This window comes from Heteronotia binoei, chromosome 13 (assembly GCF_032191835.1).
Source record: "Heteronotia binoei isolate CCM8104 ecotype False Entrance Well chromosome 13, APGP_CSIRO_Hbin_v1, whole genome shotgun sequence".
Classification (NCBI taxonomy): domain Eukaryota; kingdom Metazoa; phylum Chordata; class Lepidosauria; order Squamata; family Gekkonidae; genus Heteronotia; species Heteronotia binoei.
This window is the reverse complement of record NC_083235.1, coordinates 49520299-49546301: the sequence shown is the minus strand read 5'-3', so window position 1 is coordinate 49546301 and position 26003 is coordinate 49520299. Positions and strand designations below refer to the sequence as shown.

The following is a 26003-nucleotide window of genomic DNA, read 5'->3' as shown; positions in this document are numbered from 1 at the left end:
TGAAGAAGTGTGCATGCACACACAAAAGCTTACATTCTGAATAAAACTTTGTTCGTCTTAAAGGTACAAATTGACTCCTATTTTTATCTTTTAGAAGTTCATCTACCATTTATATAGAAAATTTATTTTAAAATGAAACATAAATAGTTCAGGAAGATGCATTGTAACCATAGCCTGAAAGAGCAAAATTAGAAGTAGAAAGATTACAGAGAATATTCAAAAACAGATCAAAATTAAAATATAAATTTGAGCATGGTACAATGTATATTTAATTTTAAGAACAGTATTATTAATTGCTATATAAGATCTAGGTAATAATTAGTCATGAGCACAGAACATGAAATTTATGGTTCACGTTGGTTTGTGGTTTGTGTGATTGCCCTGAACTGGAGGTTCATTTTGTGATTTGTCTGGTTGCCTGAATCAATTCATGGTTCACTGTTTCATTTGGTTTGGGAGGTGTAAAACTCACCAAGAGTCTTCAGCAGGCTCCCTTCCACCCACCCTCTAAGTTTGGCAAAGTTTGTATTTGGAATGTCTGAGTTACAGCCCCCCAAAGCAGGTGCCCCCAGGAAAGCTCAGCTTTAGCTCTCATGATGAAAACTAACTTTTTTCTTTGTGTTGCAGTGCAAAGTGAAAGCAGCAGAGTCATGGTGCATGCTCCCATAGGGCCGAATGGGAGCTCCATGGCTGGCTCCCAGAACTGCGAATCAAACTATGGACAACTGCTATGGGTGTTTCTAGGGCTCCCAGAAGCCAACCCTCAGTGTTGCCTAGGAATTGATTGAATCAGCACCAGGCTGTCTGAGAAAATGAACCCCAAAGACAAACCAAACAAAGCACCAAGTAAAAAAGGGGGTTAATTTTTCAGTTCAGGCATGGCACAAGCAAACAAACCAGTTTGGAATGAACCATGAGTCAGTCCATTTTGAGCAGGAATCACAATTCATGGTTCTGTTCATGCCCATGTCTAGTACTAATACATCATCCTATCTATGTAATGAAAAACAAGAAATACCTCTTACCCTTTTCTCCCACTCATTGTTCAGTGAATCTGTACTTTGCTCACATAACTTCTTTAGCTCCATAATCTGTTTTTCCTTCGCTTCTCTAATGACTTGTGATTCACGGACAAGTGTCTGAACTGTTGAAGATACAAAACAATAAAAAAAATGTGTGAGATTATTTTAGGCTGATTCCATCTGGCAACAGATATAATCAAATGAGTGTTTCAGCTGACTTCATTTTATTTAGAAGAATGGTTTTAATGGGTAAAAATTACTTCAGAGAAGCAGAATGTTAATCAATTCACTTTCCTGTTACCCTTCAAACTAATTGCTCCCTGTGAATGTGAAAATGCAATCCAAGTACTTTGAATACAGTGGTCAGAAGGCAAAGAACAAGAGTATCCTAGGCACAATAGCTACATTTCCTCTATATTTCAAAAGCAGTTTGCTGTCTCACAGTGAAAGCTGCTGTTCAAGTGACAGAATTCCAAAATTCTGATTAGATGCAGCATTATTACCTGTGCAGTGCTTTGGGCCTTGGCCAAATATCTCTAAAATTTTAAAAGAGCTCTACTGGATCCGACCAGTGGCTCAGCATCCTGTCTCACACAGTCACTAGCAATAGGGCATGGAGGCTAAGACCTTCCCGTAATGTTGCCTCCTGACACAGGTATTCAGAGGATTACTGCTTCTAAAAGCAGAGGTTGTCTTTAGTCACTATGGCTAATTACTGATACTTATCATCCATTAATCCAATCCCTTTTAAAACAGTCTATTCCCATGGACATCACTACATCCTCTGGAAGCACATTCCATATTTTAGTAATTTGTTGTGCAAAGAACTATTTCCTTTTTGCTCATTCTGAATCTGCTGCCTATCAACTTCATTAGATGCCTTTGAGTTACAGTATTTTGGAAGAGGGAGGGAAAAGTTCAGTGTCCACTCTCTCTGCATAATTTTATAAAGATCTATCATGCTGCCACTTAGCCAACTCTATTCTAAACTGAAAAGGCCTAAACTCTTCAGCCATTCCTCATAGGAAAAGTGAACCTACATTTTAATCATGTTGGCTGTCCTTTTCTGTACTTTTTCCAACTCTGCAATGCCCTTTTTTGAGATATAGTGAGCAAAACTTGCACACAGTATTTCAAATGAGGCAGCACCATAGATCTATATAGGGGTGTTATAACATTAGCTGTTCTATTTTAAATCCTTTTCTAATAGTCCCCCACACAGTTTGCCTTTTTCACTGTTGCAATGCACTTTGTTGACATTTTCATTAAACTATCTGCTACAACCCCAAGGTCTCTTTTCATTCAGCCTCAGGAAGTTCAGACTCTGTTTGCATATACTTAAAAGTGCCCTCCCATATATATCAACTTACACATACCTACATTGAACTTCATTTGCAACACTGTTGCCCTCTCACCCAATTTGCAAAGATCCTTCTGGAGCTCTTTGTAGTCAGCCTTGATTTTCATCATCGTGAATAATTTTGTGTCATCTACAAATATGACCACTACACTACTCAACCCCAGTTCCAGATCATTTACGAACAAATTAAATAGCACTTGCCCCAATATTGACCCCACTGCTTACTTCCCACCATTGAGAGAAATGTCCATTTATTTCTATTCTCTGCTCTTTTTCGTTGAACCAATTTTTAATCCACAAAAAGACCAATCCTCGTATCTTGTAAGTGCTAACTTTACTCTGCAATCTCTAGTGAAGAACCTTGTCAAAAGCCTTTTGAAAGTCTAAGTAGTCTAATGTCTGCAGGGTCACCATTCTACATGCCTGTTCACTGCTTCATAGAACTCCAAAAGATTGCTGAGGCCTCACTTCCCTTTACAGAAGCCATGCTGATTTGCCCTCTGCAAGCTTTGTTAATCTATGTGCCTAATAATTCTATCTTCGATTACTGTTACTATTTGTTTTCTTGGGAAAGACATTAAGCTAACTAACCTGTAATTTTCTGGTTCTCCTCTGGACCCCCTTTTTAAACAAATTATATGCTGCTAAAATTAAAGCATCTTCAAATATATTCATACAGGTCCTATCTGAAGCAAAAGTTTCATGAGGTGAGATATAGTAAGTTAGGGCAAGCTCACAAAAGTAAACAAGTGAATAAATCTGACACAATGCAAGGCAGTTAATCCTTCTTTAGATTCCCCCCACCCCCAGTCACTGAACATATAAAGAAAGGAGGAAGACTAGGAAGTGGGGGAATGAAACTCACAGTGGAGAAAACTCATGTCGTTGTTGGAACCAGCTAAACGAACCCAAACCCATGCCAGTGTTTGGTGACCCTTTCCACCCAGCCACAGAAGAGGAAAGATGGTCTGCGTATCTGACAACACAGATTCCATCCTGAGGCTCCCTTTATTTATTGCTGGGTGCAGCCTGGTGTGGCCCTCAGGGCGACCTCAGAAGGAGATGCTGCTTTAGAATCTGGTTACCTTTTTTTTTTCTCTCCTCCCCCACCCCACCCCAAGGTGTTGTTTATGTGAGGGTGTTGTTTATGTTAAGAGTATTGGACCCATAAGATCTAATGGTAATTTTGCAGTTGACTTCTGTTTATTTTAATGTATAGAAACCATGCAATTACAGATTGCAGCAATTGCTTTGTAGCCTAATAGTACAGGAATTTAAAAACAAGAATTAGGTTTCAGTTTAAGACGTAATCAGTCACAAGTGTTTCTATCATAGTTTAGGGTTGGTGAAAAGACTAAGTTTAGAGTATTTGTACAGAGTATTTTTAAATCCCTGAGAAAAGAGGATATGATATACCTGATGCTCCCTCATCTCTCTCTGAAGTTCTTTTTCACTTAGTGATATTAGGAAACTCCTAGTGACAGAGTTTAAAACATTTGAATAACCAATTACTGATACTTTTGAAAAGCAGTTGAACTCTTTATATAAAAGACTGGATATTCAAAAAAAGAAAGAAAGGGGAAATTCTTGAAAGTATGAATTTCAGGAATAATAAATTGTTATTATTCTAATGAAGTCAAACCATGAGATTCTCAAATCAAAGTGTATAATTAAAGAAGTAATTTTGAACAGAAATGATGACAAAATTTTTGAGCTTCAGAACAAAACTGAAGAACTGGATAACAAATCTAGTAGCTCTTCACTTGAGAGAGGTTCAAGAACACAAGGACCGATTTTTCACTCAGCACTTGCCTTGCTTTTACCGCATGGTTGTTTGATGCGGTTGGTCTTGCCAGATTTCCCATTTGTGAATTTGCTGCGCACCTGCTCTTGTGCTGATGGTTTTCACATTCGAATATTGAGCATTCTGCACAGCTTCTAATTCCCAGCATTCCAGTGTTGTGGGCATGTCCTCCCCCCCATGCTTCCTCTCTTCCCGGCCCCTTGCTCCTTTTTTTGTTTTAGGCATGCGTGCTCGAGTTTCAAGGCAAGCACGAAACAAATTGAGAACATTCCTCTCTAATTCCTCTCCCATTGCTTCCTATCTCCCCTCCACACTCGTTTTTTTTTTAAAGGTCTGCAGTCACATTACAGCGTGTGCACAAAGATACAAAAATTGAGGACTTCCCTCTCTTAGTTAAATGCATGTAACCCCTAATAGCATCAGCCAAATAACCACAACTTCCCCAAATGCAGTGGAGTGCAAACAAGGATAACAGACATTGTGAGTGGGAGATCCATGCAATAAATGCATATTGCCACAGGAATCTAAGCCTACACCCACCCTGAACCCTGGCTGGCCCCATTACGGGTAGCCCCTAAATTCCAGTCACAAAACGGACAAGGTTAGAACAATGTGTGATAGCAGGGATGGAAACAGAATAATTACAACTTTCCCAATGTAGCGGAGTGCAAACAAGGGGCAGTGGTGCAAAGCACAACAGGCTTGACCAAAATAAAAAGTGAAGCTCTCTATCATAAAAACAGAAAGGGGAGGGGCTGCCACTTGACACACATTTGGTTGAATACAGAACTGCTAACCCTCTATGTCATAAGCGTCGTGGCGAAACAAGTCCTTACAGTCCTAAGTGAAAGTTTTTACACACTTTAGTGTTTGATTGCAACAAGAACTCCTCCCATATGATGTTTCCAAAGTGATGGACATGGGGGGGGGGGGGAGAACGAAAAGACAGAGCTGGGTAAGATTGCACTGACTTGTAATTACACACACACCCCTTTATTGGCATTGAAAAAAGATACTTTTTTAAAAAAAATGGCCAAAAATTTATGGCTGCTCAATCGCCATGATCATCAGCAAGCAAGCCAGCAATTCAGCGTTGGGTGATGTGAAGAGAGAGGCAGGAAGTGACGAGAGGAGAGAGACAGGAGAGTGGGCATGGGCAGAGGCGGGAATTGTAATCTTACACCCCTAATCGAGATGAATTTCATGCATGGAACAACGGGCTAGAGCCCAATGAAAAGGGAAATTTACGGCAAAATAGGATCCACAAAACGTGAAGCAAAAATGAGTAAGCTGTGGGTCAACCTGTCAGCCCGCAGCAACAGGTGGAAAATTAACAAGAAGAACCAGAACAAGCAGGACACTGGGCACAGAACAAATGCTTGTGTGAAATCGGTCAAGGAGGAAGATAGCCTTTTAATCTACCCAGAAAAACTCTTTTTGGGTACTATTGGTTCAGACTCCTCTGACAGGTGGAACATTTGCAGGATATACATAGTAAACTCTAAAGTTGTCTGGGATACACAGATTTGAATCACTTGCATTAAGGAAAATACCGTAAACAAATTAAGAGAAGAACCTTTGAGAATTGGGGAGAAAATAATGCATATTTGGGGGGAAATGTCCCCACTCATCCTTCATAAAAGGAGAAATATTAAGATCTTGACAGACAGGCTAAGAAATAAGGGAATATCTTAGGGGGTTCCCTTTTAGATTAAGTTTTAAGATTAAAGGGGTGACACATAGCATTATAACAGTAGAAGAAGGGGAAATAGTTTAAAATACTTTATTTAAAAAAGAATAAGGGGACTCACTGCAGTTTTATTCTTTCCTTCTAGATTGCTTGTATGGATCAAATAAAGATTTTTATTTCAAATAAAATCAGTAGAATACTAGCCTATATATTAAATCTTAAAATGGCAAAAAGTAAAATTTACTACTAAAACTAAAAAAACAGTTTTTATTGCAAGCAGCCACAATAATACAAGAGATTGTGGGTTTCTATACTACTTTATAATCCTTGTAAAACCCAAGTCAGGCTGACACTGATTATGTTCCAGAAACAATTCACATTTCCTATGCTGACTAATAAGGATCGACTTTTTCTGGATCAACCATTTAAGTTACACCATGTGTTAGGTGTAACAATATAACAGTAATAAAAGCCCAGGATCTGATGGCCTAATTTCAAAATTTTACAAGACATTTAAAATAACCATTTCCCATCTCTATTAGCCGCAATTAATGCAATCCTCTTGAAGAAAGTTTTCCCTATTTCTTGGTTGGAGTAAAAAATGGATGCAACTCCCAAGGAAGATAAAGATTTTTTGAATGTTTAAATTTAATTACAGACTTGTCTTTGTGAGACAGTGGAAATCAAATCAAGTTTCTAATGCCAATGAATGAGTGGCTAAAGTTCAGGATACACATATTTTGATTAAACTCACTACTGCACAAAAGGACCAGTGTACACAACAACTTGAAACTACATGGACACACATAATAGCTCATATTCAATCAATTTTTTTTAAAAAAACTGATAACTGTAAACCAAATCTATTTTTATATTTAATAATTAGGTAGCTTTGTAATTGTGTTAGAATGTAGAATATTACTTTGCTATGGTTTTCCCCCCTTCATTTATTCTATCATTTTGAATTCTTTATATTGGTTTTTTTTTTAATGCAACAGAAACTGCACTCATCCATGTTTATAAAGGTAAATGCCAAAAAGGACCATAGCAGTAAAGAAAAAGAAAGCAGTGGGATAAACAAGCAGTTGTAAAGACATCTCTTTCCAGAAAGACAGTGCAAAGGAGCTCCAAGCAGAGGCTTTGACAAGAATGCCAGCAGCCATTTTCTACTTCCTTTTTAAACAGGCTGTGGGAGCCTGGAGCTGAAGAGAGCAGGAAAGGTCTAGTTGTCAAATCATCCACGCTGGCTATTTCAAGATAGGGCCAAGTATGGGAGCAATTCCTTATCAACAGCTTAATGTGTACTGGGCTCCAACCAAAACATTTGGACTTTTAGCTGACTTGGAACAGTTTGAGCTTATATAGTTTTTTTAGAGCTTTTTAGCAACAATGGAGAAGAAAAGGTGAGGCAGAACTTTAGATTTTCATTCTCCTTCAAAATCAATCAAACAACCATGTGTAGAAGATTTTCAGTCAAAAGAACTAACAGGTAAATCTTTTTCTTACTTACCCCCTAACCCATCCTACATGTTGAGTGTGGAGGAGAGGAATACAAAGGAGGAGCTGTTATTGCAGAAATATTAGGAATTTCCCCACTCGAATGGGATTGACAAAGACAAATATCCCAGCACAGTAGAAATAACAAAAACATCTCTCCAGGTATCAATTCCACATAAAGCACATTTACTACAGGGGGCAAAACAACTTGAAATGCATTTTCAGGAACCTGAAATACATCATTAAAAATTCTTTAATGAAGTTCATTAAAAAACACTGCTTATTAACAGGGGAAACTGTAATAGCTATCTTCCAAAAACTAAATGACATCTCTAATAAACATGATACATTTAACAACAAGATCAAGGCTTACAATGAAAAGACAAGCTATTACGCTCACACAAGTGAAACTCCCAAAATTTCCAAGCCTTGCTCTCAGACCATCAATTTAACCACAAATTTAAAGGGCCATTCATTACTACTTTGCCAGCAAGGAGTAGATAAACAATAGAAACCAAATGTAGACCTTTCTCTTCACCTCCAAACAAATCAGGTGGTGTTGCACATCTCCTCCAATCACATAAACCGTGGCCAATGGAAAAATAAACGTGGTATTCCTTAATCCCTATGTCATCTTCTAAGAACTGAAATACAACACATTGATCTTACAATAGTTGACAGATTACCTAGCAACTTTCGAGGGTGTAGACTGCACCTAACATTTGCCTGCCCAACAGTTCCCATGATGTTGTTGTAAAGACAGGTTGCTTACCTGTAACTGTGGATCTTCGAGTGGTCATCTGTGCATTCACACTCATGGGATAGTGCGCCTGCGCCGATCCCCGAATCGGTAACTGAAAAAGCCCGGGATTTTTTCGCGCTCGGCGCCAGTGAGCATGCGCACGCGACCCACTGCGCATGCCCACCAGCGCCCGCGCGACAATCCCGCCAGTTCCTTCCTGACCGCCGAGAGCCTCTTGTTGGAAGGAGACCGTCAGCAGCGGGGAAGGAGGGCGGGTAGTGTGAATGCACAGATGACCACTCGAAGATCCACAGTTACAGGTAAGCAACCTGTCTATCTTCTTCGTGGTCTCTGTGCTTCACACTCATGGGAGATTAGCAAGCAAGCATACCTGGAGGTGGGAAGACGGTCAGCCCGAAGAAACAGCTTGTAGCACCACAGCTCCCAACCGAGTCCTCTGCTGAGCATGCACGTCCAGCGCGTAGTGCTTCATGAAGGCATGCGGAGAAGACCAGGTAGCCGCCTTGCAGACATCAGACAGGGACACGCCCTTCAGGAATGCCACCGACGTGGCCATCGCCCTTGTGGAGTGTCCACGAACAGGTCCAGGTAAAGGCTTCTTAGCCAACAAATAACAAAGTTTGATCGTCTCAGTGAGCCACTTGGAAAGTCTTTGAGACGAAATCTTGGACCCTAACTTGGGGGCAGAGTAGGAGACAAAAAGCTGATTATCCTTACGAAACCCCCGTGAACGATTCAAATAAAACAGGAGGGCACGCTTAACATCCAACGCATGCAGCCTGCGTTCCTCATCCGAGGAAGGGTTAGGGAAAAAGGTAGGCAACCAGACTTCTAAGTCAAGGTGAAACTGGGAAACTACTTTAGGGAGGAATGTAATGTCCGGAGCCAAAGAGACCCCAGCCTCCCGAAAGGCAAGGTATGGGTAGTCACACCTCATTGCCATGAGCTCCCCCGCACGACGTGCTGAAGTGATTGCAACCAAAAATGCAGTCTTCCAAGACAAAAGTTGCAGGGAACACGTTGCCATAGGTTCAAAAGGACGGCGAGTCAACTTGTCCAGAACCAAAGTCAAGTCCCACAACTGTGGAGGGGATCTAGAAGGGGGATGGAGGCGAAACAGCCCCTTCATGAATCTTTTTGACTGCGGGTGAGCAAAAACGGTGTAACCCTCAACCGAACCATGGAAAGCAGAGATAGCTGCTAGGTAGACCTTGATGGAGGAGAACACCAGTCCCTCGTCCACCAAAGACAAAAGAAACTCAAAGATTGCCGACAGCCCGACCGAGGCGGGCGGCAACGGGGAGTCAGCTACAAATTTGCTAAACTTCTTCCACTTCCTCTCATAAGAGGCGCGGGTGGAAGGTTTCCTGCTGCTTTGAAGCACCTGCTGGACCCTAGAGGAAAAGTCTAGAGGTCGATGAACCACGCTGTCAGTTTCAGGTGAGGCACGTTGTGATGGAGCACGTGCCCGCCCTGGGCCGACAACAGGTCTGGTTCTGCCGGGAACTGGTAAAAGGTCCCCCTCGACTGCTGGAGCAAAATCGAGAACCAGCTCTGACGGGGCCACCACGGAGTCACTAGGATGCAGCGTGGCTTCTCCTGCACTAGCTTGTGAACCACCCTCGTCAACAAAGGTAAGGGCGGGAACATGTACAGGAACCAGCCCTCCCACCGAAGTAGGAGTCCGTCTCCCAAGGACGCCGGATCCGCACCTCCCCTTGCACAGAACAAGGGGCACTTCTTGTTCTGCGCTGTGGCAAAAACATCCAACTGCGGGTAGCCCCAAAGTTGGAACACTGGCTCTAGGAACCTCCAATGCAGTTCCCATTCGTGTGGGGAGGCTCCCCCCCTGCTGAGAGAGTCCGCCTGTATGTTGAGGGCCCCCGGCAGATGTGTGGCCTTCACAAAAATGTCCCACTGGAGGCACTCCTCCCAGAGGTCTATTGCCAGCGAGCATAGCCTGCGAGACACAGTCCCCCCCTGTCTGTTTATATAGCACAGGGCAGTGGTGTTGTCCGTAAGCAATGCCACAGTCTTTCCCGCTAACAGTGGACGGAAAGATCGAAGGGCGAAGTGAACCGCCAGCAGTTCTAGATAGTTTATATGGCACCGACTCAGTTTTGGTGTCCACTTGCCTCCCACACATAGATCTTCCAGATGAGCTCCCCACCCCCACATGGAAGCATCGGTAGCGATGGTCACTGTAGGAGTCGGCAGATGAAAAGGAGCCCCTTGGCAGATGTTGCTCTCTACTCCCCACCATTGCAGTGAGCGGAGAGTCCCCAGTGGAATGGTGAACCTCTTTCGAGGTGAGTCTCTGAGAGGTCGAAAATGGCGCAAGAACCATAACTGTAGGCCTCTCATGTGCAGTCTTGCGAAGCGTAGCACGCTTGTCGTCGCAGCCATCAACCCCAGCATCCGCTGGAGCTGCTGGGCTGTGCCCCACCGCCGTCTTCGAAGAAGTCGTACCAGATCGATGATGTCCTTCGCTCTCTGCGAAGGAAGAAATGCTCGATGCTGCTGTGTGTCCAATAGAGCCCCTATGAATTGGACTGTCCTTGAAGGAGTGAGATGGGACTTCTCCAGGTTGATCTGCAGCCCCAGGGTGCCGAGAAGACGCAGAGTGATAGCAATGTGAGTTGTTAGACTCTCCCTCGACCTCGCCACAAGAAGCCAGTCGTCGATGTATGGGAAGACGACGACTCCCTGCAGACGAAGATGGGCAGCCACCACACTCATCAGCTTTGTGAACACCCGAGGGGCAGTAGACAGTCCAAACGGCAGGGCCCTGAATTGGAAATGCCAAGCACCCACTGCAAACCTTAGGAAACGCCTGAACGCAGGATGAATGCTGACATGAAAATAGGCATCCTTGAGATCCAGGGTCGCCATCCAGTCCCCTTGATTGATGAGGGGCAGGATTGTTTGCAGCGTGGCCATTCTGAACTTCTGGTACCGAATAAATTTGTTCAGACTCCGAAGGTCCATGATAGGCCTCAGACCCCCGTCCCGTTTGGGGACCAGGAAGTAGCGGGAGTAAAAACCTCCTGTCCTGGCCTCCAATGGAACTTCCTCTATGGCTTGTTTCTGTAGGAGGTTGTTCACCTCCGCCAGCAGAGGTGGGGAAGGGGGAGTGGTAACTACCACGGACTGTTCTGGGGTCTGAATAAAGTCTATTGTGTAGCCCTCTTTCACGATGGACAGAGCCCACCTGTCTGTGGAGATCAACTCCCAGGCAGGCAGGAAAGGGCGTAGACGGATGGAGGAGTCGACAGTGGGAGCGATGACGCGTGCCAGCGGGAAGTCAAACCCCCTGCTTCTGTGGCCGGGCCCCTTTAGACTTATTAGAAGGCTGGCCCCCGTAACGGTTTCTGCCGTTACCGGAGTAGGATGGTCTTTCGGGCTGTTGAGAACGAGGACGCCACTGCTCCGGGGAGAACTTTTGGTACGGTTTTTTGGACCAGGGTTGGACCATTGCTTGGATTTAGGGGACTTGGAGGACGACTGGACACCCAAATTCCTAGACGTCTTGACACTCTTGTCAAACTCTTGCAGCGCCGTGTCAGTTGTGGCGCTGAAAAGTCCATCACCCTCAAAGGGTAAGTCCTCAATAAAGGTCTTGGTGTCCTGATGGAGTGCCGTTGACCTGAGCCAGGAGTGCCGGCGGATGCAAACTGCCGAAGTAATAGCCTTGGCTGAAGCCTCAACCATATGTTTCGCCGCGGCCAGCTGCTGTCTGGCCACAACGAGGCCTTCCTTCTGCAATTTCATTGCCGCCGTCTTCTTATCCTCGCTTAAAGAGGAGAGGAAGGGGGAGAGCTGTTCCCACACTGCATACTGATATCTGGCCATGCATGCAGCGTAGTTGGCCACCTTAATGCCGAGTGCCCCCGCCGAATAGACCTTGCGGCCCATTACATCAATCTTCCTGCCCTCCTTGTCCTGCGGGGAGGAATGCACCTTCCTGGCCTTCGACGAGGATGAGACCACCACCGAGTTCGGACGTGGGTGGGTAAATAAGAATTCGGCCCCTGCCTCCTGGACCCTGTATATATGGTCCAGCCGTTTGGAAGAGACCGGTGTCGAAGAAGGCTTCTTCCAAGGTTCCTTGATGGCCTGAAGGATCACCTTGGTGACCGGCAGGGCCACTGCAGTGGACGTGTTGCGTTGCATGATGTCAAACACGTTGTCATCCACTACAGGCTCCGGCTGAGTTACAGGCAGTTTGAGGGTAGCACCAATTCGCCTCACGAGGTCTCCGTAAGACTTAAGATCCTCCGACGGCGAAATCGGGAGATCTTCCGCCGTTTGGGGACCCGGTGAGGGTTCCAACTCCTGCTCTTCAGTTTCCGACTCCGACGAAGAGGAGTCTCGCTGGGTAGAGTGCTCCGAGAACATCGGGGTCGATTCTCGAGGTGGAAGCTGAGTCAGCGGTGGTCTTAGCGGGGTCTCGATCGGAACCAGCTGACGGTCTGGGGGAACCGAAACCGATGCCGACGCCTTTCGGGATCGATGCGAAACCCTCGACATCGAAGAAAACTCCGACGCTTGCTCCCAGTCTGGATACTCGTCGGGGTACCAACGAACGGATTCATATCTGGAGTAGGGAGGCTGCCACCTGCGCTGTTCCCATGGTGGTATCGGGAAGCGCTGGAGAACGGGAAATTGCTCTCGCCTCTGTCGGGGCTTGAACGGCGGGTCTACGACCGGTGCCGAAGCATCCACCTCCGACGCCGAATCACTGATCGACCGCCGACGGGAGCCGGAAGATGAGGACCGTTGTGTGAGGTCGATCTCAGGCTCGTGCTCCGACGCCGACAGCCGACGGACTGATGGACTCCGAATCGGAGAGACCCGCGCCGACTTTGACGGTTTTGTCGAAGTCGATGCATCGCCCGACGGGGAAGGAGTGCGGGGTCGCTTGCGCTTCGCCTTCGCCTTCTTAGGAGCTCGGGTCCCCGAGTCCTCTCGGCGTTTCTCAGCGGGCGTACTCGAACCCTCGTGGGAACGGTTTGTAGCGCCACGCTCCTCCGGCAGATCCAAAGTCAATATCGGAGCGGCATCGGCCGATGCGAGCTCCTGTGCCGGGGTGTCGGTCGACTTCGGTGCCGATGACTCCATCGGTCGATGAGGCCGAAGCGCCGATTCAGTCAGTGCCGCCGATAATCGAGCCGCGCGGTTCTTTCTAGTCTTTTTAGAGAACCGAACGCAATGCGGACACGACTCTACCCTGTGCGTTTCTCCAAGGCACAGCAGGCAAAGGGAATGGCCGCCCGGAGGGGCGATCTTCTTGCCGCAAGCACGACAGCGCTTGAAAAACCCCCAGCGACTTTCCATAAGCAGCCGCCCGAGAAAAAACTCTCAGTTAAAAACGACTGAGAGAAAAATGGGGGAAAGCGAAAGCGGAGCGCCCCAAGGGGCAAGGCCGCCAGACAAACGGAAAAAAACGCTTTTTTTTTTTTTTTTACTAAACACTATCTAACTATCTAACTATACACTATGACTAACTAAGGAACTATCTACACAGCGAAACGGGCAAAAAACGAGAGAAGAAAAATCTCACCGACCGGGAAAGCAGAAAGTGAACCTCTCTAGCGCGGCGGTCAGAAAGGAACTGGCGGGATTGTCGCGCGGGCGCTGGTGGGCATGCGCAGTGGGTCGCGTGCGCATGCTCACTGGCGCCGAGCGCGAAAAAATCCCGGGCTTTTTCAGTTACCGATTCGGGGATCGGCGCAGGCGCACTATCCCATGAGTGTGAAGCACAGAGACCACGAAGAAGATGTGCAAAGATGCCTTGCCTCTTATGGAGTTACGGATCACATAGTATTTACAGATGGGACAATTCATCCTCTAATGCTAAAAATCTCCTCAAAACCACTCAATTTTCTGAGTTGGTGATTTTGAAGCAGGGCTGAAATAAAACGATATTAAATAAAGTAAATTGAAAGCCATCAATTAGGCACAAGGGCAAGAAAACAAAAGGTCAGAGATTTTAAAAGTGCTTGCTAGACGCTAGTGAAATAATCCTCCTAGATTGTTAAAATAAGGAAAGGGAAGTTAGCAGTGTGTTCGGCTTGTAGAAACATAAGGCAGCAAAAGAGGAAGTTAATCCTTTACCCACCGACTCTGCCGCAACTGCCGAAAAGAGGAACTAGAAACTGGCTGGAATAAGCATTGAGCAAATATACCTTGAAAAATGTTTCTTTATGTTTCTTCCTGATTTCGCCTGTGGCCTCGTTTCTGCCTGACCACTGTAAGCCAAAATGCCCTCAAAACGAGGATGGGGAATTGTCAGATGGGCACCTGGCTTAATCAGGATCTTTTACCTGTGTATACAGGATTCCACGTCCAGAAATTAATGCTTAAAAATATTAGGGACTCTAATTAAGTAAAACAATTACAATTTATTCCAGAAAAATATAGGCTTGCATTTAAGATAAAATACTCATAAAATCATTCATACAGTCCTAGGAAATATAGAGAGAGAGAGATAGACAACATATGAGTAGACAAACAGGGTGATAATTACCGATCGTAGTCTTCAAGAAGGCTCCAATGGCGACGATAGAGGACAGGGGAAATGCACCCAAAACTGATCAGGAATGGGGGATGGATCTAGACAGCGGAACTAGGGTACTGCTAGATGCACACATGTGGGGAGCTGTGTTACAGGTTATAGAGACTACCTTGAGGCCTTAGGGGATGGAAGGTACAGGGGTGAATGACAGGTGGTCAGCTGGTACATGATCTCAGAAAAGGGAGGCTCTGCAGTGACCCTAAGGGCTGGACTTCTGCAGTAGCCAATAGCAAGTTAATTGGTGGCATCTAATTGGGTGCCCAATGAACAAGCTTGGTCCAGGGGTACCTGGTTGGACTTTCAGGTTGCAATGGACCAGGGTGAGGCTCCAAAATGGGGAAAAGAATGGGAGAAATTACTGGGTGGAGGTGTGCTTGAGTTTACCAAACTTATCTAAAAAGGTGACAATAGATGGCCAAATTGCTACCTAAGGTAACACCCGGTTTACACAAAGGAACTTGGCTCTGGCTGAAGATGGTCTTCCTCTTGTTCAGTCTTCTTCTTGGCACCAGTCTTTGTCTTGAGTTCCGTTAGACAAAGGCTTAGGTGGTCTGGCAGGATCCACGCCTAAGATAAGCTTGATTGCCTTATGCAGAAGTTGAAGCAGCTGTTGGATATGGAGTCAGGAAAACAAGATGGATTCTGGTGGTGTTAGCCTTTGGTTCATTGAAACAGGCTGGAAATTGTTTGCCTGTACAGTTCATGGTGGCGTGGCTTCTTCCACTGCAGCGGCCAAGACTGGGCACACAAGGAGCAGCTGGAAGCTCGTCTGTAGTTCTGGCTAACACCCATCCAGAGATGTAGAATGCTGCTGCAAAGCTGAGGCTTATAGTATCCACATAAGCCTCAGAAACCGTGGGCAAAGTCCACTTCTTATTTTTTTTTAATTTATTTATTTGTGATTTATATCCCGCCCTTCCCACCAGGTGGCTCAGGGCGGCTTACAACATATAAAATCTGACATAAAAATATAAAATTATGCATAGAAAATTAGCCATTCCACAATTTACATAATAAAAATCTAAACATTCACATAGTTATGTTCTTAAACCATTCAAGACATACGGCGGTCTTGCAACTACACTCAGTTCCAGTTTCAGTGCTGGTTAGTTGTAGGCCAGCCGGAAGAGGACTGTCTTACAGGCCCTGCGGAATTGAACAAGGTCCCACAGGGCCCTTACCTCTTCCGGCAGCTGGTTCCACCAGGAAGGGGCCATTACAGAGAAGGCCCTATCCCTTGTAGTTTTCAAACGGGCTTCCTTTGGCCCGGGGACAACCAGGAGGTTTTGAGTTCCCGATCTCAGTACTCTCTGGGGCACATATGGGGAGAGACGGTCCTTCAGGTAGGCAGGTCCTAGGCCATATAGGGCTTTAAAGGTGATGACCAGCACCTTGTACCGAACTCGGTAAGATATTGGCAGCCAGTGAAGAACCCGGAGTCCTGGCTGAATGTGCTCCCGTCTTGGGAGCCCCAATAGCAACCGGACAGCGGCGTTCTGCACCAACTGCAATTTCTGGGTTCGGCACAGGGGCAGCCCCATGTAGAGGGCATTGCAGTAGTCCAACCTCGAGGTGACCGTTGCATGGATCACCGTTGCTAGGTCGTCACGCTCCAGGAAGGGGGCCAACTGCCTTGTCCGCCTAAGGTGGAAAAATGCAGACTTGGCAGTGGCTGCTATCTGGGCCTCCATCGTTAATGAAGGCTCCAGTAGAACCCCCAAGCTCTTGACCCTATGCATTGCAATCAGCGGCACACCATCAAAAACCGGTAGGGGGATTTCCCTTCCCGGACCCCGGCGGCCCAAGCAAAGGACCTCTGTCTTCGCCGGATTTAGCCTCAGCCTGCTCAGCCTGAGCCACCCAGCCACAGCCTGTAACACCCGGTCCAGGTTTTGTGGGGCGCAGACCGGCTGGTCGTCCATGAGCAGATAGAGCTGGGTGTCATCAGCATACTGGTGACAACCCAGCCCGTACCTTCAGGCAATCTGGGTGAGGGGACGCATATAGATGTTAAATAACATCGGGAAAAGAACCGCACCCTGGGGCACTCCGCAGTCAAGCGTGTGCCTCCGGGACAGCTCGTCCCCAATAGCGACCCTCTGTCCCCGACCTTCAAGGAAAGAGGAAAGCCACTGCAAGGCCAACCCCTGAATCCCCGCGTCGGCGAGGCGGTGGGCCAGTAGCCGATGGTCGACTGTATCGAACGCTGCCGATAGGTCCAACAACACCAGCACCGCTGAAACGCCCTGATCCAGATGCCGTTGCAGGTCATCTACTAGGGCAACCAGCACCGTCTCCGTCCCATGGCCCAGGCGGAAGCCGGACTGAAGAGGGTCAAGGACGGAAGCATCATCCAGGAAGGTCTGTAGCTGCCTCGCCACTGCCCTCTCGATGAGTTTGCCCAAAAAGGGCAAATTTGAGACCAGCCGATAGTATGCCAATTGGGCCGGATCTAATGATTTTTTTTCAAGAGGGGACGGACCACCGCCTCTTTAAGCGGTGTTTGAAATTGCCCTTCCATCAGGGATCTATTTATGATATCCCGTACAGGATATCTAAGCTCCATCTGGCAAGATTTAATAAGCCAGGAGGGGCACGGGTCCAATTTACAGGTTGTTGGGCGTGCAGATAAGAGAATCCTGTCAACTTCCTCCAGGCTGAGAGGGCTGAAACCATCCAGAACACAATCCGAAGACAGGCACGGAGCCTCGGTTTCACTTACTGTCTCTAATGTGGCGGGGAGGTCGATGCGGAGCGACGCGATCTTGTCTGCAAAAAAGTTCGCAAAAGCCTCACAGCCAATCTCCAATTCTTTAAAATTTGGTCTGCCCTGAGGCAGCGTTGTTAAACTCTGAATTATATTAAATAGTTGTGCCAGGCGCAATGTTGCGGACGCAATCTCAGCCGCAAAGTATGTTTTCTTTGCAGCTTTGACTGCCACCTCATAGGACTTCATATTCTCTCTATAAGATGTTCGAGTCGCTTCGTCTCAAGTACGCCGCCATTGCCTCTCTAGTCATCTGAGTCCCCGTTTTAGTTGTCGCACTCGCAACCCCTGGTTATACCAGGGTGTCGACTTCAAACAGGGGCGCAGAGGGCGCCTAGGTGCGATCTCTTCGATTGCTCTGGAGAGTCTATCATTCCAGGACTCCACCAGATCATCCAAGGATTCACCAGGGGGCCTGGGATCCTGCAGAGCCATCAGGAACCGTTCCGGGTCCATCAGGCTCCGCGGGCGAGCTAAAATACGCTCTCTGCCTAAACAGGTTTGGGGTGGCACATCCACCCGAGCCTTAAGGGCATAGTGATCCAACCATGGCACTGCTCTAGCAGTAATATCGTTCACTAAAACTCCCGCCGCGAAGACCAGGTCTAATATGTGCCCCGCCTGATGAGTGGGCGTTGTGACAACTTGGGAGAGTCCCAGTATTGCCATGGATGACACCAGGTCCATCGCCTGACTGGAGGCCGCGTCGTCGGCATGAACACTGAAGTCACCCAAGACCAATAGCCTTGGGTACTCCAATGCCCAGCCCGCCGCGGCCTCCATCAGGGATGATAAGGCGCCGGCCGGTGCGTTAGGCGGACGGTACACCAGCCAGATCGCCAACCCCTCCCCAACGTCCCACATCAGGCCGACACATTCAATACCCCTGATCTCCGGGGCCGGGAGAGCCCTAAAGGAGTAAACCTCCCGTATGAATAGTGCCACTCCTCCCCCCCGCCCGCTAGTCCGGGACTGGTGAAAGACCGAGTATCCTGGGGGGGCCATTTGAGAGAGAGCTATGGTCTCCCCATCACGCACCCAGGTCTCGGTCACGCATGCCAGGTCCACCTCCTGTTCCAATAGGAAATCCTGGAGGACAGCGGTCTTATTATTAATGGACCTGGCATTGCATAGCACCAGTGCCGGAGGCGGGTACGTTCACCTGGCTCCACTACCTGTCACCATCGGGATTGGACACAGGCAGGAAGGCGGCCGAACACTACCATGTCTCGGCCTCCTTCCCCTATAAGTCTGCCTGTTCCCACCGTCATACCTTCCCCTCCCCAGGAGCACTGGAATCCCCGGGCCAGCCATTTCCTGCTGGTGGGAACCAGCTCGACAACCAGCAGTGTTTAATCCTATTCCTGTTCCCCTTCAACCCTATTATTGCCAACAATAATCCACCTTCCACCAGCCAACCACCAATAACCCCTAGTTATTGAATTTAAATCCCTCCCCCTATTCCACCTATAAATCCTTAGCTAACAATAATTAATTAAACATCTATTGGCTCCTTAATTAAAAACCTTACCCACTATCTACCTCCAATTAAATTACCATAAATAAATCCACTTAGCTAATCAGTCAATAAATACAGATTAAATAACTAATAAATAAATAATTAATTACAAATTGGCAGTTAACTAATAAAAATCAATCACAAATTAGCAGTTGAAGCCATCAAGGTTGAAGAGTAAAGTGCTGTAGTTTAGAAAGTGACAAGTGACCGTAATCATAAAGTGCAGTTCTACTTCTTCTGGTTGTTCAAGTATCAAAGCGCATCGATGTTAAAGTGCATCAGTATCCGTCCGTAAGGTGCCCATGGAGTGCCAAGGAGCACTTCGTTCTTATTATTGGGGGGGGGGGGGAAGGTGCCCTCTTACTCAGAGTGGAACGTATTACCAAACGGTCCGGGAACCCAGGGCAGCCCTCCGCACAACACCGGGGACACAGAGGGGTACTAGCCCCCCCTGCGTCCCCACGGTTGCGTGGCTGCAACCCCAGGACCCAGAACCGTAGGCAGTTTGTTGTTGTTACCACCCTCCCCCCCCACCGAGGTCCTCTCACTGGAAGGGGGTGGAGAGATGGGGGCCGTCGTCCCGTCTTTCTCTATCGCCTCACTCGTACTCGGCCGGGCCACTGCCAGTCTCTCCTCAGGGTTCTCGCGTTCCCGCCACACCCGGCCTCGTCCGGTCCGCTGTCCACACCCCGCAGTCACTTGCGCTCGGTCCCAACCAGTGCACCCCGGCTCCAGACGCCTCGGTGTCCAACTCACGGCCCCGGCTGATCCCGGTCTGTCCACGCCCTCCAGCCGCACCGGTTCGCGCTCTCAGACTGCGCCGTCCTTCTCTGCCTCAGCGTCGGCCCAACGTCAGCCCCGGCCTCCGTCTGGTAAGCGGTTTTCTTGTTACTTTCTCAAGATGGAATAAAGCTCTAAGACCGTCTCGTCCTCTCCAGCAGTTGGTTAACTAGATAGGTACTTCAGGAAGACGTGTAGCTTGGAATCTTTCAGAAATTTGATGTTATGATGATGTTAAGATGGGAGCTTCACAGCAGCTCTCCACTCCACGCCGCCATCTTGCCATCCTAGCACAGGACCATTCTTAGAGCAGATGTGTGCGAGTCATAACTCCAGGCACCCTAGCAACCATACTGGTGATCACGATGTCCATGTGTATGAAAAGTAGGGTGCTTTTTCTTACACCACCAGCAGCTAAGGTTGCTGCTACAATTTTCCCAGGCAAGTCTGGTAAAACCTCAGATGTGCAAAGAATGGTCAAGGCTGTAGCACAGGAGAAGGAAGAACCAAACATGGAAGAGGGGGAGTGGAGGGAGCAACCTGATGGGAGTTCAGTGGCCCCCAGAATGCCTTCAGTGGTATACAAATGGCAAAAAACAAAACAAAACTGTAGCACAGATCCCTGAAGAAATACCTATGGTTCTTCAGCAACAGTTTAATCCTGAAAGCCCTGACACAATGAAGAGAAAATTGGGGGCTAAGGGATAGAGGGAGGCTATGAAAAAGCTTATACCATGGCAAGAAGAATGAACTAGAACCCTTACAATCCAACATAACCCTTCTGAGGAAGCATTACAAAAATAAGAACTGAAATGTATTAAGAACGAAACATAGCAGAAATGGACTGGAGAATACAAAAGCATAGAAAGAAAGAAGTGCATAGTAATAGCTGTTATAGGGAAAACATTCAAGCTCTGTATCCAGATTTGAGACTCTTAAAGCAGTCATGAATACTGTCAGTTAATATAAATATTATTATATAGAATGGTTCCTAAATAATTGTCTTTTTCTCTCCTTGTAATGAGGGCACTGTGGTTGGGGACAGTTTGGTAAGCTTTTCTTGTAGTATCACTAGTTTTGCCTGTTATTTTTATTTGTGAAGTATTTGGGGGAAACTGAGCCCTTGGCCTAGGTCTCCCCCCCACCTCCACCCGTCTGTATATGGATGGTGAACCCATTGCTTTGGCCTGTTCCCACCCACCCACCCTTAGTTTGTATGTGAATTTGGAGTTGTTGTTTTTTCTCCTGTCAGCAGGTCCCAGGTATTTTACGAAAGGAGGGTACGGAAGAGGTCCCTCTCCTGTGGTATGGGATAGATTCCAAACCATTTTGTGGGGACCATTTTCTGAGATGTATTGTTGGCCTTCCTTGCCAGGATTTTCTGTTGATGTTTCGTTTCTATTGACTAAGTCCTTGTTCTTACACACCTTGGTCGTTTTCGCACTCACCTCCAGCCGGTGCGACCCCCCTCTTCACCGCGCAGGATCCGCGCGGATTTCGCACTAAATGCCGCGGAGCAGCCTTTTGCGCCGGAAACTCCCGTCGCAAAAGCCGCTCAAACGTAAATCGCCAAAAAGCAGTTTGGCGTTTGCGCGGCTTTTGCGACGGGAGTTTCCGGCGCAAAAGGCTGCTCCGCGGCATTTAGTGCGAAATCCGCGCAGATCCTGCGCGGTGAAGAGGGGGGTCGCGCCGGCTGGAGGTGAGTGCGAAAATGACCCTTACATTTAAAGTTTACTCCACATCCCAATAAAGTTCCAGGTTTTTTCGATAGCAGGGTGATATATATGTAGAATGTATTAAATAAACTTTCCTGTTAAAAATAATAATAATAAAGAGCTTGATGTGTACCTACAGTGTCTATTTGGATTGAACATCAGAACACTGAGATTAAGTGTTTTGTTCTGCATCACCTTTTTTTTCAAGTTTTCGAATGGTCCCTTCAGCTTCATTCTGTTTTGTTTTGTACTGAGCCTTCAATACTTCAATTTCATTATTCTTTCGTTCCAAAATCTGTAGGAGAAAATATTAAGTGCTTAGTAAAACTGCAAACATTAAAGTTTTATGAGAGATAATACAGAATACAAGCAGGAACTGTGGTAAAAATTTTGTATTAAAGAAGGCACCATGCAGTGTGCAGGCTTCTCACATGTAGTAAGCTTATGTGAGTTGAGAATGCACTTTAGAGCCTCTAAATGCAAAATAAGCAAAGGATGAATTCAGCTGTTCAAAGCAGGACTAGAGTCTCAGGTCCCCCCCCCCCCCCCCCAATTTGCTATACAATTTTAGCAAAAATAGCCCTTTATGGGTTGGAAGCAGTGAATTGGAAAGTAAGGAAAATATTACACAATGACTGATTTTGAACTTATTTCCCCCAAGTTATCAACATCCCCTGCACCCATAATAAAATGATTTTTGAACTCTAACAAGTTCTCTTTCGGAGTCTTTTAGCTTGTTGGTATGGAAGACAGAAAGGCCTTGAGTGGAAACAACACAAGTTCCCTGCAGGCTCTGCTGGGCAGCCCACCATTAGAAAGGAGAGAGGGAAGATCTCTTCCCTACTCTTCCATTTTGCTAGCCTTGGGAAGCTGCAGCCAGCAGAAAGGAGGGAGGGAAGATCTAAGAACTTTCCCGCTTTCCATTCTGTTGGCTTTGGGAGCTGCAACCAGTAGAAAAGGGCCCCCTCCCCCATTCTGCTGGACTTGCAGAGAGTTCTCCCTACAGGAGCATCTCCTGGGAGCGCTCTGTCAGACAGCCCAATTTCAACTGGGCAGCCCAGCAGAGCCGCAGTCAAGCCCAGTTTTCCCTTGCAGGATCAGCTCCTCAGCAGGCTCTGCTGGGCAGTCTGGCTTGAAGCAAACTGTCCAGCAGAGCTGACTGCAAGCAAAGGTAGACCAGCTGAGGTGATGCAGAGTTGTCAGCACCTACCACCAAGGCCAATCCTGGACTGGCTCTTCTTGCAACTTAGGTTAAAAACAAAGCTGAAAAAGGAGCCAGCCCCAGCTCATCCTCTCTTGCATCTTGAAGCTCCAAAAAAAGATCAGCTAGGGTGGCGCTAAACTGAAAGCTGTGTGCCACTTTGGCTGAGGCTAGCTTGCCTATATAAAAGCCAACAAATTTGGCTTTTGGCAGGCTGAGCCATATCAGTACCTGAATGCAGATCACTGACTGGTATTTGTTTAATAAGTACCTGAAAAATACCAGTAAGTTTTTTGGGGGGATTCATTCGTTTCAGTTTATACTGAATGCACACCCTTAGATGAAACTAATAGTGTAGCTGCAAAATAGGTTAATTAAGTTTGAAACCTAAAATGTTAAGTATAATGATTCACAAACACAAGCAGAAGTAAAAACTATTGTATTTCATAGACAGTATCTTAGAAATTATAATGAAGGGGATGTAATGGAAAATATTTTCTGTCTTATACATTTTGTATACATGATTGTCCTTGACAAATGCAATAAAATATAATCCCTTTTTTCCTTCCCTTTTCTTTTATGCATTCCCACTGTTTGCCTATACTAAAAAAAAACCCCACCTACTGTCATTATTTGCAGTAAACAACTTCAAGATATGCCATGACATATGTAAAAATGCTACTCTTTCATTGTGCGCTTTAAGACACTAGATTACATTTTATGGGAGGAGGGGAGAAAGTGACTTGGAAGCGATCAGTCACTCTACAAACAAAGTACCTCTCCAGCTCCCCTCCAGGCAATTACTTATCCTTCCACTGAAAGCTACCACAGAAGTTTCTCTCCCTTTTCCTGTGAAAAAGAAGTTACATGAACACACATTGGCAGCACCCGTTCCCACCCAACTCTTTCTCACCTCTTTTTCCCATACACCCACACATTCTTGGCTGTGGATGGAAGCAGACAGTGCTACTAACTCCTTCTCCCTGAATTAAAGCTCCTGTTTGCCTCTTCCAGACAAAAGACAGGTTATTAACTACATTTGCCTCCTACAGTGCACTTTGGGAAAGCGGCAAAGAAAAAAGGTTTTTCGCTCAAGAACTGTAACACTGCTCTGAAACATGGTACTTTTCATACATGCCACTATTCTCTGACTAGCTCCACCCATCAAGCCAACATTTTGTGACTGGCTCTGCCCATCAGGCCACCATTTTGTGACAGATACCTCCAGAAATAAATTCTGCCCTAGTACAAACAAACTTTAAATGAAAACCCATTTCCTCTTACGAATTTGCCAACTATGTTCACAATACATGACAGTAGGAATTCTGTTGAGTCAATCCCCACATGTATTGTTTTGTTTAGTAAACATCTTGAAATACTGCTGAAGTGGTCTGCAGCTGCAAAATAGCTTTTTGTGCTTACTACATATACTAATTGCTTGATCTCTGTGCCTTATTAACAGCTGAACATGACATCCTGATAAACCAGGATCTAACTGGAAGAATGTCTAGAGAGGGAGCCTTCCCTCCTAGGAGTTATGGAACAGCATAGATATGGAGGGTGAGTGCCATGCCAAGAGCTGGAAAGAACGTAAGCTTTCGTGTGCTCTCTAAGCACACTAAGCACACTTAAAGAGCACACGAAAGCTTACGTTCTGAATAAAACTAAGTTGGTCTTAAAGTTGCAATCGACTCCTATCTTGTTCTACTACTTCAGACCAATGCGGCTGCCTACTTGGTTCTCTAAAGGGGGCTTGAGAAAAAGAAACTGAAAGGAAAAGTAAGAGGTGTCAAATTCCTTTGGGAAGCTTGGAAACTACTTAAAACTACAACCCTGGAAACTCAGATTAAGTGTATGCCGCAGGTATAAAAACGGCGGGCACGGCTAACAGTAATGGAAGTGCCCAACTTTTATGCATTTACAGTTCTCATGCAATTGAGGATTTACCTCACTATTTACTTTTCTGTTCTCTCTATTCCAGTCCAAGGGCCAATTTTTTAGATGGAATTCTGTCAGGTTTAAGTGCTTATTCAGTTGAGGAAAAAATAGTATTTCTTTTATCTGACATTGATGCTTATATCTCCAAGAAAGTTTCAGTCTTTGCCCCTGCAGCAAAGAAAATACGTGCCAAGGTAGCAAAGCGAAGGGATAACTTTTAGATTTGTCTGTATCTTTATTGTTATTGCCATTGTATTGCATCTGTTGTTACACCCTTGTTATACCTACATGATACTTAGTATGTTTTAACTTCTAGTTTACTTTCTTTTCTCTTGAGATATTTGTGGCTAATTACAATAAATGAACTGAACTGAGTAATGGAAGCAGTAAGAGGTGAGAAGAATTCCTTTAAACAGTGGAAGTCTAATCTGAGAGAAGAAAATAAATCGGAACACAGGCTTTGGCAAATAAAATACAAATCACCGATCTGTAGCCAAAATGCCCTCAAAACTAGGTTGGGGAATTGTCAGGTGGGCACCTGGCTCACTCAGGATCTTTTTACCTGTGTATACAGGATTCCACGTCCAGCAAAGTAATGCTTAAAATATTAGGGACTCTAATTAAGTAAAACAGTTAAAATTTATTAAGAAAAATATAGATTTCCATACAAGACACAATATTCATCAAAACACACATTCATTCCTAGGAAACATAGATAGAGAGATAGGGGAACACATGGGTAGACAAACAGGGTGATATTTACCTATCGTAGTTTTCAAGGAAGGCTCCAATGGCGACAAGCAAGGATGTGGGAGAAGGGACCCGAAACTGATCAGGAATTGGGGATGGATCTATGCAGTGGAAATTGGAATACTGATAGAAGCACACCTGTGGGTAGCTAGTCCACAGATTATAAGGACTCTCTTGAGCCCTTAGGGGATGGGAGGTACAAGGGAGGAGAAAGGTGGTCAGCTGATGCATGACCTCACAAAAAGGGGAGGTTTCGCAGTGACAATAAGGGCTGGACTACTGCGACAACCAATGGAAAGTTAATTGATGGCACCTAATTGGGTGCTTGCTCTTGACCAATGGACTTGCCTGGATCATGGATACCTGAGTGAACTTTCCAAAAATGACAGTTGGGACGAAGAATAGAGAGATTACTTGGGTGGGGAGATACTTATTACTAATGGACTTATCTAAAAGGGTGACAATAGAGAATCAAATCATGGCCTAGGTAACACCCAGTTTGTACAAAGGAACTTGGCTCTGGTTGAAGATGGTCTTCCTCTTCTTCTGTCTTCTTCTGGGCACTAGTCTTTGTATAGAGTTCCGTCAAACAAAGAAAGTGGCAGTTGGACGACTAACCA

The 26003-nt window shown here is 46.0% G+C and overlaps 1 protein-coding gene across 2 annotated transcripts in view; it reads right to left on the bottom strand.

Moving 5' to 3' along the window:
• CEP112 (centrosomal protein 112) overlaps nucleotides 1-26003 on the bottom strand; it is a 507150-nt gene that overhangs the window by 408045 nt on the left and 73102 nt on the right. For both annotated transcript variants that reach the window (XM_060252333.1, XM_060252332.1), the window contains exons 10-11: nucleotides 21690-21789; nucleotides 1026-1144 (exon numbers count right to left, since the gene is read on the bottom strand). In XM_060252333.1, the coding sequence (XP_060108316.1) occupies nucleotides 1026-1144; nucleotides 21690-21789 (219 nt within the window). The remainder of the gene's footprint in view (nucleotides 1-1025; nucleotides 1145-21689; nucleotides 21790-26003) is intronic.